Source organism: Gekko japonicus, unplaced genomic scaffold, assembly GCF_001447785.1.
Source record: "Gekko japonicus isolate JY-2015 unplaced genomic scaffold, Gekko_japonicus_V1.1 scaffold133, whole genome shotgun sequence".
NCBI classification, from domain to species: domain Eukaryota; kingdom Metazoa; phylum Chordata; class Lepidosauria; order Squamata; family Gekkonidae; genus Gekko; species Gekko japonicus.
Window position 1 is genome coordinate 1,369,038 of NW_015171506.1, and position 11,668 is coordinate 1,380,705.

At 42.3% G+C, this 11,668-nt stretch overlaps 1 protein-coding gene across 1 annotated transcript in view; it reads left to right on the plus strand.

The window, feature by feature from the left end:
- UBQLN1 (ubiquilin 1) overlaps positions 1 to 3,800 on the plus strand; it is a 57,889-nt gene extending 54,089 nt beyond the window's left edge. Inside the window, exons 9-11 of the mRNA XM_015419269.1 lie at positions 935 to 1,050; positions 1,312 to 1,480; positions 2,660 to 3,800. Coding sequence (XP_015274755.1) covers positions 935 to 1,050; positions 1,312 to 1,480; positions 2,660 to 2,815 — 441 coding nt within the window. The 3' untranslated portion in view covers positions 2,816 to 3,800. The remainder of the gene's footprint in view (positions 1 to 934; positions 1,051 to 1,311; positions 1,481 to 2,659) is intronic.
- The last annotated feature ends 7,868 nt before the right edge of the window (positions 3,801 to 11,668 follow it).

Sequence of the window (11,668 nt, forward strand, 5' to 3'; positions counted from 1 at the left end):
GATCACTCAGAATTACAACTGCTCTCCAGATGGCAGAGATCAGTTCTCCTGGAGAAAATGGTGGGCTCTGTGTCATTATACCCTGCTGAGGTGGCCCTCCCATGACAGCCAGTGTGACATAGCAGTTAGCGCTTCAGAGCAGGGTCTTCCTGTGGAAGCTGATTGGGTGATTTCAGACAATTCACAGACTTTCACCCTACCTCACAGGGTTGTTGTGCAAATCAAAAGGGGGAGAGGAGAATGATGTAAGCTGCTTTGGTCCCCACTGTGGATAGACTGTACCTTTCCTAGGCAGAGGCCGCAGGGAAGGGGGAGGAGATGGAAATCAGAGGGGCAGATAACGGTATGTTGGTGGTTGGCTGGGAAGGAGATAGGGTTGCCACCTCCAGGTTCTGAAATTCCTGTAGATTTGAGGCGTGAAGCCTGGAGGGTGAGTCCTCAGACAGGTACAATGCCATAGACTCTACCCTCCAAACCAGCCATTTCCTCCTGGGGAACTATTGTTGCCAATCTCCAGGGGAGGGCTGGAGATAATTCAGAATTGGAACTGCTCTTCAGATGGCAGAGATCAGTTCCCCCGGAGAAAATTGTAAGCTCTTTGTCATTATACACTGCTAAGGTCACCACAGCAAATTGACACTGAGTGCCCAAGGACAGGGCACCCGCCCAGAGTCTCTTTCTAGAGCTCATTGTATTTATTTCCACAATGGCCTTATTCTTAGTTTGTCACAAAGCCTCTGAACTCGGAGGTGCCACAACAGTTTCAGAAATGGCAAAGCTTCTACACATTCTTGCCCCCTTCCCCATAGAGCTGCACTTCAAGTGTTGTATTGTGAGGGGGAAAGTAGCCCACTGTGGGGAGTAAAGTCTGGGACTTTAGAAAATTATTTAAACCTGTCTGCATATGTTTGACTCACTGTGTTTCTTTCAATAGATGCAGAACCCTGATACACTATCTGCCATGTCAAATCCTAGAGCTATGCAGGCTTTGCTTCAAATTCAGCAGGGTTTGCAGACTCTAGCGACAGAGGCACCAGGACTTATCCCTGGGTAAGTGTTGCCTAGATGTGGGGTGGGGTTTTTGTGTGTGTATGTTCAGCCACACCACATTAATGTACTAAGCTAGTCTAGTTCTAAGGATTTGGATTCTAAATTCATTACTGGATGTTGGGAAAGGATGCTTTTATGATTATTAAAGAAAGCTTGAACTAGTTTCCATTTGTGTTCATTTTCAGTACAAGTTTCTTAGTTGATTCTTAGGTGGTTGTTGACAGATAAAGGAGACCTGAATGTTTCTTCTCTCCTGTGCAGTTTTAATGCTGGTATAGCTGGATTAGGAAGCACTGGCATCCCTCCTGGGACCACAGCGCCCACTTCCGTCCCCAGTGAAAATGCAAGTCCAGCCTCAGGAACTGCTGAAACTGGACACCAGCAGTTTGTTCAACAGATGTTGCAGGCACTTGCTGGAGCAAATGCTCAGGTACGTAGTGGGGAAGTTAGGTTTTTACCGTTTTCGCTATTTTGGGCAATTGCACTTTTTATGGTATGTCACTGAAACAAAACATTAAAATAAGTAACAAATGCCTCTTAATACTTTGTCTCTTAATGGGCTTGATGGTAGATGCCACTGGAAAATGATAATTTCAGTGCTGCCATGTTGTAACAATAATTTCCAAATAAGTTTCTTATGCAGAGAGACTTGTGTAGCTCCCTTAAACTAAGTCAGACTGTTGGTCCATGTAACTGAGTATTGTCTACTCTGATCGGCAATGGCTCTTCAAGGTATTCTGCAAGAGAAAGATCTTTTACAGTGTCTGCTACATGAGCTTCTTTAACTGGAAGTTGCAGGGATTGTTTCTTGGCCCTCCTCTGCATAAAATGTGCTCATCTACTGACCAACAGCCTTGCGTAGGATTCTGCTTATAACTTAGGCCAGTTCATTGTGCCTTCAACCACTCACAAAGGACAGGTTTTTGTATTTTTTATTTATTTTATTTTAATTTCTATTTATTTATAGCCTGTTGTTCTCCCCATTGGAGACCCCAAGTAACTTACATCATTCATAGCTCTCTCATTTATCCTGACAAAACCCCTGCGAGATAGGTTAGGCAGGAAGTCTGCAGCTAGCCCAAGGTGACTCAGCCAGCTTCCATGGTGGAGTGGGGATTCCGATCTGAGTCTCCCAGATCCTAGTCTGCCACTCTAACCACTACACCACACTGGCTCTCTGTGAGTGGGATGCATGGTCTTCTCTTCTGTGGTTCTTTTGTTCTGCTTACCCCACTGGGTGTTGACTTTGCAGCCCTTAAAGATTCAAGGCTAAAAGATTGAAAGTATCTATTATTTAGTAATGCATACCTACAGGCATAGCAGAAGTCTGGCAAATAAAATAATGTCTTTAGAAAGCTGTTATAAATCCCACTGCTGTTTTACCATGTGTTGAGAGTAGGTAGAGACCTTTTGAATCCCGATATTTTGTAACCTGTTTCTGAAGCAACAGCTTCAGCCTGTTGTTTGACTGCTTTGAAAAATAAAAGTAAATCTTTGTAGAAAGATGAAGAATGAAAAGTTCTGGGTTGGGGTCATTGTTCAGTTTTGTACAAAGCTTTCTGCACATGTGTATACAGAATAACTTGAAATACACTTTGCTATTTTTTAGCAACTACAAAATCCAGAAGTCAGATTTCAGCAGCAACTGGAGCAGCTCAGTGCAATGGGCTTTTTGAACCGTGAAGCAAACGTGCAAGCTCTAATAGCAACAGGAGGTGATATCAATGCAGCCATTGAAAGGCTACTGGGTTCCCAGCCATCATAGCAACACTTCTGAAACTTGAAAAATGTAATTTATTTTTGATAACAGCTCTTAAATCTTTAAAATACCAGCTTTATTTCATTCTGACTCTTGGGAATTGTCTTGTTCTAACTAAACCCAGTCTGATGCATTAAGGTGGAGTGCAGTAGTTTTCTTCGAACAGTGGGAATCAATGCTTTTTCACTTGGTTGTTGCATGCATCAAACACTTCTTCATTCTACATCTATTGTGATTTTTTTAAAGGAAATCTTCCACAGTTGGATGACCAGGTTGTATCTGACCTTCAACTGTCCAGTTTAGTTGCTTCTTAAACATTAGCCTTTGATAGTAATTTATGTAGAATACAAATTAAAGAGGAAAACTAACTGAAGCTATGATTTGTGGGTACATATTGCTTATTGTGACTTGGCATGTCTTTCTTGCTAGCAAAATGCTGTAAGATTTATACCACTTGATTTAGCTACAACTCTTGCTTTTATTTCTACAGAGGATATACACATGAAAACAGATTTTTTCCCCCCCAAGCGTCGTCTTCATTGCAGTAGTGCAAAAACATGCATTTTAAAACCAGGCTAAATGAAATATGAAGGACATCTCCAGGGTAGTAGAATCTTACAGCATCTTTAGCAAGCATCTCTTTGCAAAAGTGCTTTGGCAAATTCTTTTAAGATACTAGGATTGTTGATCTGATCTTGACATCTTAACTGTACAGAAACCTGCATTGTAACATTGTCTCAATATTCACAAGGACTGATTGTAAATTACCTTCATCTTTGTGTGAACTGATGGAGCACAGTCATTTGCTCCAAAATTGCTTTTGCCTAAAACTCTTCGGCTTTATCCCTTTGAGAGTCCAACTTTGCATTATGATTTGTAATTGGAAGCATACTTTCACTGACACTGTCATGTGATACTCTAATTACTTTTAACCACCATGTAAAAATACTGTATATCTTTTGGGTTTTTATTGGTAGTTATTTCTCTTGTGCACAGGTAATAAATGAATTAAACTTCTTTGTGAGCAGCTTGTTTCAAAGTCACTTTATCCTGATGGCAGACATTCAGATACCATGTTTACGGCTCTGATGATCAATGTTAAGGATGTGCTCTTCAGACTGATTCAGTTAATGCCTGAATTGTAGAAGAAGAATCCTGGATGCAAGCAACTGTGGGAGAAGCTGAACAAAGATGAAGGCCTTGCTGTGAGGCAGTCCTTCTTTCACGTAGTCCCTCAGCTTGTTCTCTTCTTGAGAAAGGCAGACTATGAATGCTTTAAAATAGTCTTTTTCCTGTTTCTTCTGATAGCATTTTATTCCTCATAGTGCCATGTTAGAGACTCCGGAAGCTTACTGTGAACTTCAGTTGACCTCTTTGTTCACTTTTTTGTTAGAGTGGGGGAAGTAGCAAGGGAAGAGATGGGTGGGTGTTCAGGGTCATCCTTTGAGAGAACAAATTGGAAAGCATGTACTGGCAGCATTTCTCTATTAAAATGCTCTCAGTCCACAGTGCTTTATGTGGGAAGCCCCGGGAACCATTTGAAAAGTTGGCTGCGGGAACAACCTGGTAAATCTGAGATGGGAGGGGAGAAACTGAACATGTGTGCAGAATGTTTGTGTGCTCCTGGATCATGGCCTGTTTAGAGGAGTCCATTAGTAGGATTGTGTAGAGGACCCTAGCTCAAATTTGGCTGGATGACCAGCAGATTATTTTAATGTCCTATATCTCTTTATGCTTCGTATTGACTGTAAAATGAAGGGGCATGTATCCCTGAAGCTATTACTGTACTGGAGTATTGATAGTCTTATGTCTAGCAAACATCAAATGGCTCACTTAGATATAACTGATGAGTTGAAGGCCGTGATCCACTGGTGCAAGGATCAGAGTTCCATGCAGGAGTCAGGGATCTTCGCTGCCTTCCTCTATGCTTAAGCAGCCATTTCTGACCCTTGGAAAATTGAGTCCCAGTGAATCTCCCTATAGGTTAGTAGGCTGCAGTGAGGAGAGGGAAGGAGATGAAATTGCCTTTCCTGCCTCCCATCAGCAGAACTGTGCAGATTGGGGGGGGAGCATTTTCACCCCTTTTATCCTCCTCCTCACAGCCCACTGATTTATTCCACACAGGTTCCACAACCCCAGGAATTAACTTTCCCAGAGTTGAAAATACCTTCTAGAAGTTGGAGGGGAGAGCAGAGGAAGCTGCGGAGCAGCATCTTTTATTGATGGATTGTTGAAACCAACTCTACAGCAATATGCAAACTATCTAGAATTGTATGCAGACTAATTTTAAAGTCTGCATATGTACCTCTCGTATACACACAGTGGGAAATAGCACCACAAGAGGGTGCTCTTTATTTGAATTTCAATTAGCCCCTTCTGTAGATTTGAGTGTAGAAACCAGGTTTAAACTGCTTAAAGAATAACTGCTTTTGGAAAGTGTTTGAACTGTGGGATTAAAATTGATTTAATACCTTAGCTTCCAAGAGACAGACTAAGCTAAATCAAACACAATTTTTAGGATGTCCTCACTCTAACCCCTAAATGTCTTCTTGAGGAAAATGTATATCTATTATGAGAGCTTCTTTTGCTGAAGTATTGAAGTGAGATGTTGGTTAGTAGCTGAGAGTGGATTCATAACCTGCTTATAACTACATGTAGAGTTTCTGATAACACTTATGCCATAATTTAATTCACATGGCCTATCTTCAAGAAATTTTTTTATACATAATCTACAAAACAAGGCCTTATATTGAAGTCTAACTTAAAGATCAGGGAAATAGTAAAGTTACATTTCCAGCCCCAGTACTGACTGCAGGATTTGATATGTGGGGGTTTCTGCCCCCCCTCCCCACAAATTCGAGTATATGGCTTGACCACTGGCTAATGTGTTGTTGAGGACTATAGTGGTATAATAAATCAGTGTTCTCCATGTGTAATTTTCAGTTGAAAAAGAGCAGAATTTCTTGTTAATCTTCAGAACCTGCAGTTTGCACAGGGAAAACAGTTCACCTGCTTTATTGAAGTTGCCATAGCACCCTTCAAATATATTGCTTTTCCTTACTATACTCTTGAATTACATCTGCAGTGATGGCTACATCTTGGAAGGTATAAATTTATTGCAGAAAAATGTCAGAGTTCTGTTTTATAGCTTTCCATCAGTACAGTTGATAAAAATTAAACTTCCTGGGTAGATCAGTGAATGTAAGCGGGCAAAATGTCAACAGAGGAACATCTGCTATAGTGTGTTTGAACTAATCCTGCTTTTTTCAATTAACTGTAGCCCTGTCCCTCATTATCCTTGATTACAATCCTCAAAGGTTCTCAAATACTTCCAATCTCTTCCTGCCTATTGCGACATTCTTTTAAAAATTGCAACTCTGAATCTGAAACTCTTCACAGGATTATTTTCCTATGTCAGGTAGTATCCTGACAACTGGAGCTAGTAAATATGTTTACTACCAAGCTGCAAGTAAAATCTTAAGTTTGTCCAAATGTTTGAATTTACTTAATAGCAGAACCAGCCTCCTAAATGTTTACACCTATGTTATGATTTGAGCTGATGGCTTTATCTTTGGTGGATTTAAACTAGGATCCTATTGTACAAACATCCACTTTGCTTAAGCTAGTGCTGGTATAATGTGACAGTTTTACAAATACCCAACAGAGTAACGTAGGAATTAAGCTTGCCCCAGAGTCCTCCACCACCACTTACCAATCTCACTGTTGACCACTAATGATGCCCCCATATTACCTTTGCACAGAAGGCATCAATTAATATAATGGCTGTTGGAGCCCATGACATCCCCCAACCCAACACCACATACCCAAGAAGCTGGGAACAGACTTCAACAGCTTCCTACTGCATGGAGAATTTAGTGGCTTCTCAGCTGAAGTGGATGAGTTCCATTATGAGAATAATACTCTGAGAAATAAATTCTTGTAATTTTAAGCATTGTGGCTTGTACTGCTGAAGGAAAGAAACATTTCCCTGTGGAGTACAAATGCAGAGTGAAAAACAAGCTACACAAACAAGCTTGGACTTCTGTAAGCTTTGCTTTAGCTTTGTGGAAAAGGGAAGAACAATCTGTAATAAGACATGGGCTCCACAAGGCAAATCCTGTTGGAGGCATCTGATGATCTTTAAATGGAGATATGGCAGTGTAGACTCTAGGTCCTCTGCTACAGATCACCTTGGCTACCCAGCTGTAGGGACAGAGAGGACAGGCTTATGTGGCCTTTTTAGTCCTCCGGAGCCATCTTGTTCCTATCCTGCTTCCTATTCCTACTATAATGGATTTCATCATACAGGCCAGAAGCCTGCACAGACGAGCACTCGATGAGCAACAGTTACAGGTAAGTGCAACCTTGTTTTTATGGGGATGTGAAGCTCAGTAGAGTACAGGTTTATTTTATACTAGTTTATACTTAGTGAACCAAGGCAAACACTGTTATAAACTGTCTACTTCATGGCTGGGAGCCTTTGCAAAAGCTTGTGAATGGGGTAGGTGAAGTAGATCTTTCTCCATTTGCCCTTTTTAGGACAAGAAGCAGGCTGCTGGGGAGTGGGGGAAAATCCATTCCAAGCTTTGCCATGGGTTCCAGCCTCATATGCCTAAACAGCTGTGTTTATCATAGCAATAACTGGGAAATCAGGTGGCTGTTCAGATGCAGCGACTCAGCTTCCTTGCTGCTACTCCAAGTATAAGGCCATGTATAAGAGGCAGATGGCCAGTTCTGATGGTTGACCCACTGGTCCTCTTCCAGTGTGCTTGCATCCTATTTATATACCTAGGTAAGTAACAAGAGAGTGTGTTTTTCCAGTTACCCACAGCTTTCACTAAATAGCACCATTTCTGGCAGGAGTGTGGTGGCCAACATTATTTCTGCAGCTTGAAAGGTGAAGTCCGCCCCCCCATCACTGGATCGCAGGGGACAGGCATTACCTTTCAGGAAAAGCTGAGATATCAATGGCTTGGCCATTCATGGCAATGGGTGCTGTACAGTGGCTGCTGTTCACCAATAACAATGGCTGTGATCCTGATTGCCTTCACTGGTCTGTGGTAGAGACTCTGCATTTTGGGATGGTCATTGGAGCCCTTTTTCTACACACTGAATGTTTACTATGTGTGGGCACACTGCTTTTGAAATTTACAGAAGAATAATTTTCCCATACCACAAAGTGGGAACAGAAGAGGAACTGTGATCGAGGATGTTTGACTGCATATGTTGGAATGTATTGGGGGGAATGAAGGAGGTATAAGGAATCTTCCTTTGAGGCCTTTCGAGGATTGCTTGTGTGTAGTTCCTTGTACTCCAGTTGCAACAGTGGGACTGGGGTGAGTACTAAGGCAAGGTTCCAGGGGAAAAAGAAATTGTTGCCCTTGATTTCTTTTATCGTTGGTTATCTGTTGGTGGGACACTTTGCCCAAACTTTTCTTAGTGCTAAAGACAGAATGGTAGAGTCCTTGCATGACCTGATGTTCAGGCTCTGCTTTCCAGCCGAAACATTTCCAGAGATTAAAAAAGGTGTTTTTTCCCCCTTCTCTTAACTAACAGTTGAATACAAAACCTGGATCATTGTCAGACTCTAGTACCTAAATTGGTTGAAGCCAATTCCCTGCATTCTTTGATTACATGCTAAAGGCAGTACGGGCAGTTCCAGACAATGGCACATTATTAGAGGCATTTTTTAAAATGGTCTTTGCCCTTCCAGCAGGCAACATGGGAGACCTCAGGTTCCTCTGCTGGATGCTCCAGCCATAGTCTTACTTTCAGGAGCAGTTTTGTCTAAGGGTGGGGACAACATGTTTAAGCATTCAGTGGGTGATAATAGTAATAATAATGAGACGACCCTGGGGAATCCCCTGCAGCAGCCTCTCTGACAATCTGAGCCCCTGCTGTGCTCTCAGATTTTGCCAGGGCCATCATGGTTTGAGCTGATAAGCTCCTTCAGGAGCCAGACACTGACCGTTGATGCTTAAGAGATCTATCCTAAAGATTAACAGGGCTGCAAATTTTGCAGCAGATGCATCCCAAAAGGCCATGCAGTTCTGTGCCTGAGCTCAGGCCACTAATATAGTGGCTAGTAGGATACTATGGCTAAAGCATTGGAAGGTGGACCCTCTGTCTAATTCAGATTTATCCACTTTAAAAAAGGGGAGCCAAGAGATTTTAGGAGCTCCTTCACCTTTCAGCTATAGGAGGGAATGGCCTCTGCGAAATCTAGACCTAACAAACAGTATAGGAACCAACAAAACAAAGAACCACCTGATTGTATGGTTGGGGGTTGACTCCAGCAGGTTCCTCACATCTGGATTGAGTCTATGACCAACCAGTGGGTACTCTCCATCATCCAGAAGGGACACAGGATAGAATCCCCTCCACCGCATCGATTCTGTACATCCCCACTTTCCAAGAGAGAACAGAAACGCCTGTCCTGTTGTGACCTATCCAACATTTAGTGCACATAGGGACAGTGGAACCAGTGCCCTTAGAACAGCTTTTCTATGGGAAATATTCCATCCTATTTGTAGTTCCAAAAAGATCCGGAGACTGGAGAGCAATTCTAAATAAAAAAGAGTTGCACTTGTGATAAAGAAGTGCAAGTTCCAGATGGAATCACTTTGCTGTGTTCTGCAGAGTATTCAGCAGGATGATTACATTTCCTCCTTAGAACCTCAAAATGCTTACCTGCATATTCCAATTCACCCATCTTTTAGGTAATTCTTCCCTTTTTGATGTTTACGGCCAGCATTTCCAATACAAGACCTTACTCTGGGCTGGCATAATCTCTGAGGGTGTCTACTAATGTCCTGGTAGTTCTAATAGCCTACCTATGACCTGGACGATATCCTCCACAGAGCCAAGGAGGCAGATGAGGCAAGCAAGGACACCAAGTCCACTATGCAATCTCTTCAGGCACACAGCTACCTGATCAGTGTAAAAAAAATAGTCATCTTAGATCCTCCAGGGACATAGTCAATTTAGGGGCTAGAACTTGGGATAATCAGACTAACACTGATTGCCTTCCAGAACCTATCACAGAACAAGTATGTGCTAGTGTACACATTCAATACTATGGCCAAGGTGCACATCAATTGGCAAGGAAGCACCAGATCGATGGTGCTCCTCTGGAAGTCCAAAATCCTGTTCGATTAGGCAGGGTACATTTTGGTAGTTCTGAAAGTGGAACACCTATAAGGTCTTACAAACCTCCTAGCCAACTTGTTGAGCAAGAAGGATTTAGATTTAAGAGAATGGAGTCTAAACAAAAATCTACCAGCAAAATCACACTTAGTTTTGGGATCCCTATCTTGGATCTTATTTCAACGTCGAACAAAAATCAAGTCACCAGAGGGAGAGGATGCACACACTTGCTGTTAACCCACTGGTCTGCTGTACACCTTCCTTCCAACAACACTGATCAGCAGAGGCATGAACAAGGTATCAAAAGAGGCAGCAGAGGTGATTTTCATAACTCCCTTCTGACACAGAAATTTTTTGGGACTCCGAACTACTGAAGGTTTCAGTATATCTACTGTGGCGATTGCCAAGCAGATGGGTTCTCCTTGTACAAGAATCGATCCCCCCCCCCGAACTCCAGCTGATAGCTTAGAGATTGAATGGGTGACTTCAGAAAGATAGGGCCTCCAAGTTAAGTAGTTGACATCACGGTGCAGTCCAGAAAACCTGCTTCCAGTCATCTCTATAATCATACATGGCTGATGTTCAAAAGTGAGACAGTATAAAAAGCTGGATGTTTTGTTCTCTTGAGGTAAGGGTTATTTATAAAAGCCTCCACCCTAAAGATGGGAAGGGTTTCAGAGCAGGAAACTTGCACTAATAGGGACTTAAACACTGGCAAAGTACGCCGGTGCTATAACCTGGTGTTAAGGTTTGAAAAAGGTATAAATAAGCTAAGAGCATCCTTTTGTTGTTTGATTTCTGATGGACAGGTCAGTTCAATCATGGGCTGATTCCTTGATCCAAGAAGAGGACTCTGGAGGGAAATTCTGGAGAACCGGGATAGAGTTAGGGATGTACCTGGCTAGGTGAATGCTTAATCTTACTTTTGAGTTTGCATTTGAGTAAGATTTGTGTAAGCATTACTTCGTCCCCAATTCCAAAATACAGTTTCAATTCCTTTTAACACCTGAATACTCATTTCTTTTTTAAATCTGAAAATTAGTTTGTCTACTTTTTTTTTTCTGTACATGCTCTGAAACTGCTCAGCAAAGGTACCCTTGAGACGGCATATGGGTTGGGAGGGTGGGGCTGCGGAGCAGCGACATGGTCGACACCAGGAATCGCTCCTGGGTACCGCCACCTCTTCGTTCTTTTTAGGGGAGTTTTTGGGGGATCCCGAACTCCACTGAACCTCCTGAAGGGAGGTCTGGTGCAAGGAACTTGATTCGAGGGCCCCGCTCATGACAGCAAGCAGGTGGAAGCCCTGAATCATCCCAGAAGCAAGGAACAAAGCAGCACAGTTATGGCAGCCATGACTGCACCAGCTGTAAATGCCCCAAAATCAAGAGTTACTTTGAGCCTAATCCATAACACTAATAAAGATCTGTATTGTAAGTACCTGCAAAAGCAACACGGAAGAACCTGATGATCTTTTGGTTAAGCCCCTTTAAATTTCTAAAAGGACAAGGAAAGGAGGGGCTTCCCCCCTCCTTCCTTCGAAGCGGCTAGGATGAGTCACAAAATCTAAGCTGAGCTAAACACTTCTTGGGGGAAAGAGGGAATGTTGTTTGAGCTTCTACAAAAGGATTATGAATCTTTTTTGAAAAAAGAGAGAGAGACATTCAGAGTTGAATTCTTTATTTTGTAACAATTCCTTATGACATCATGCTCCAT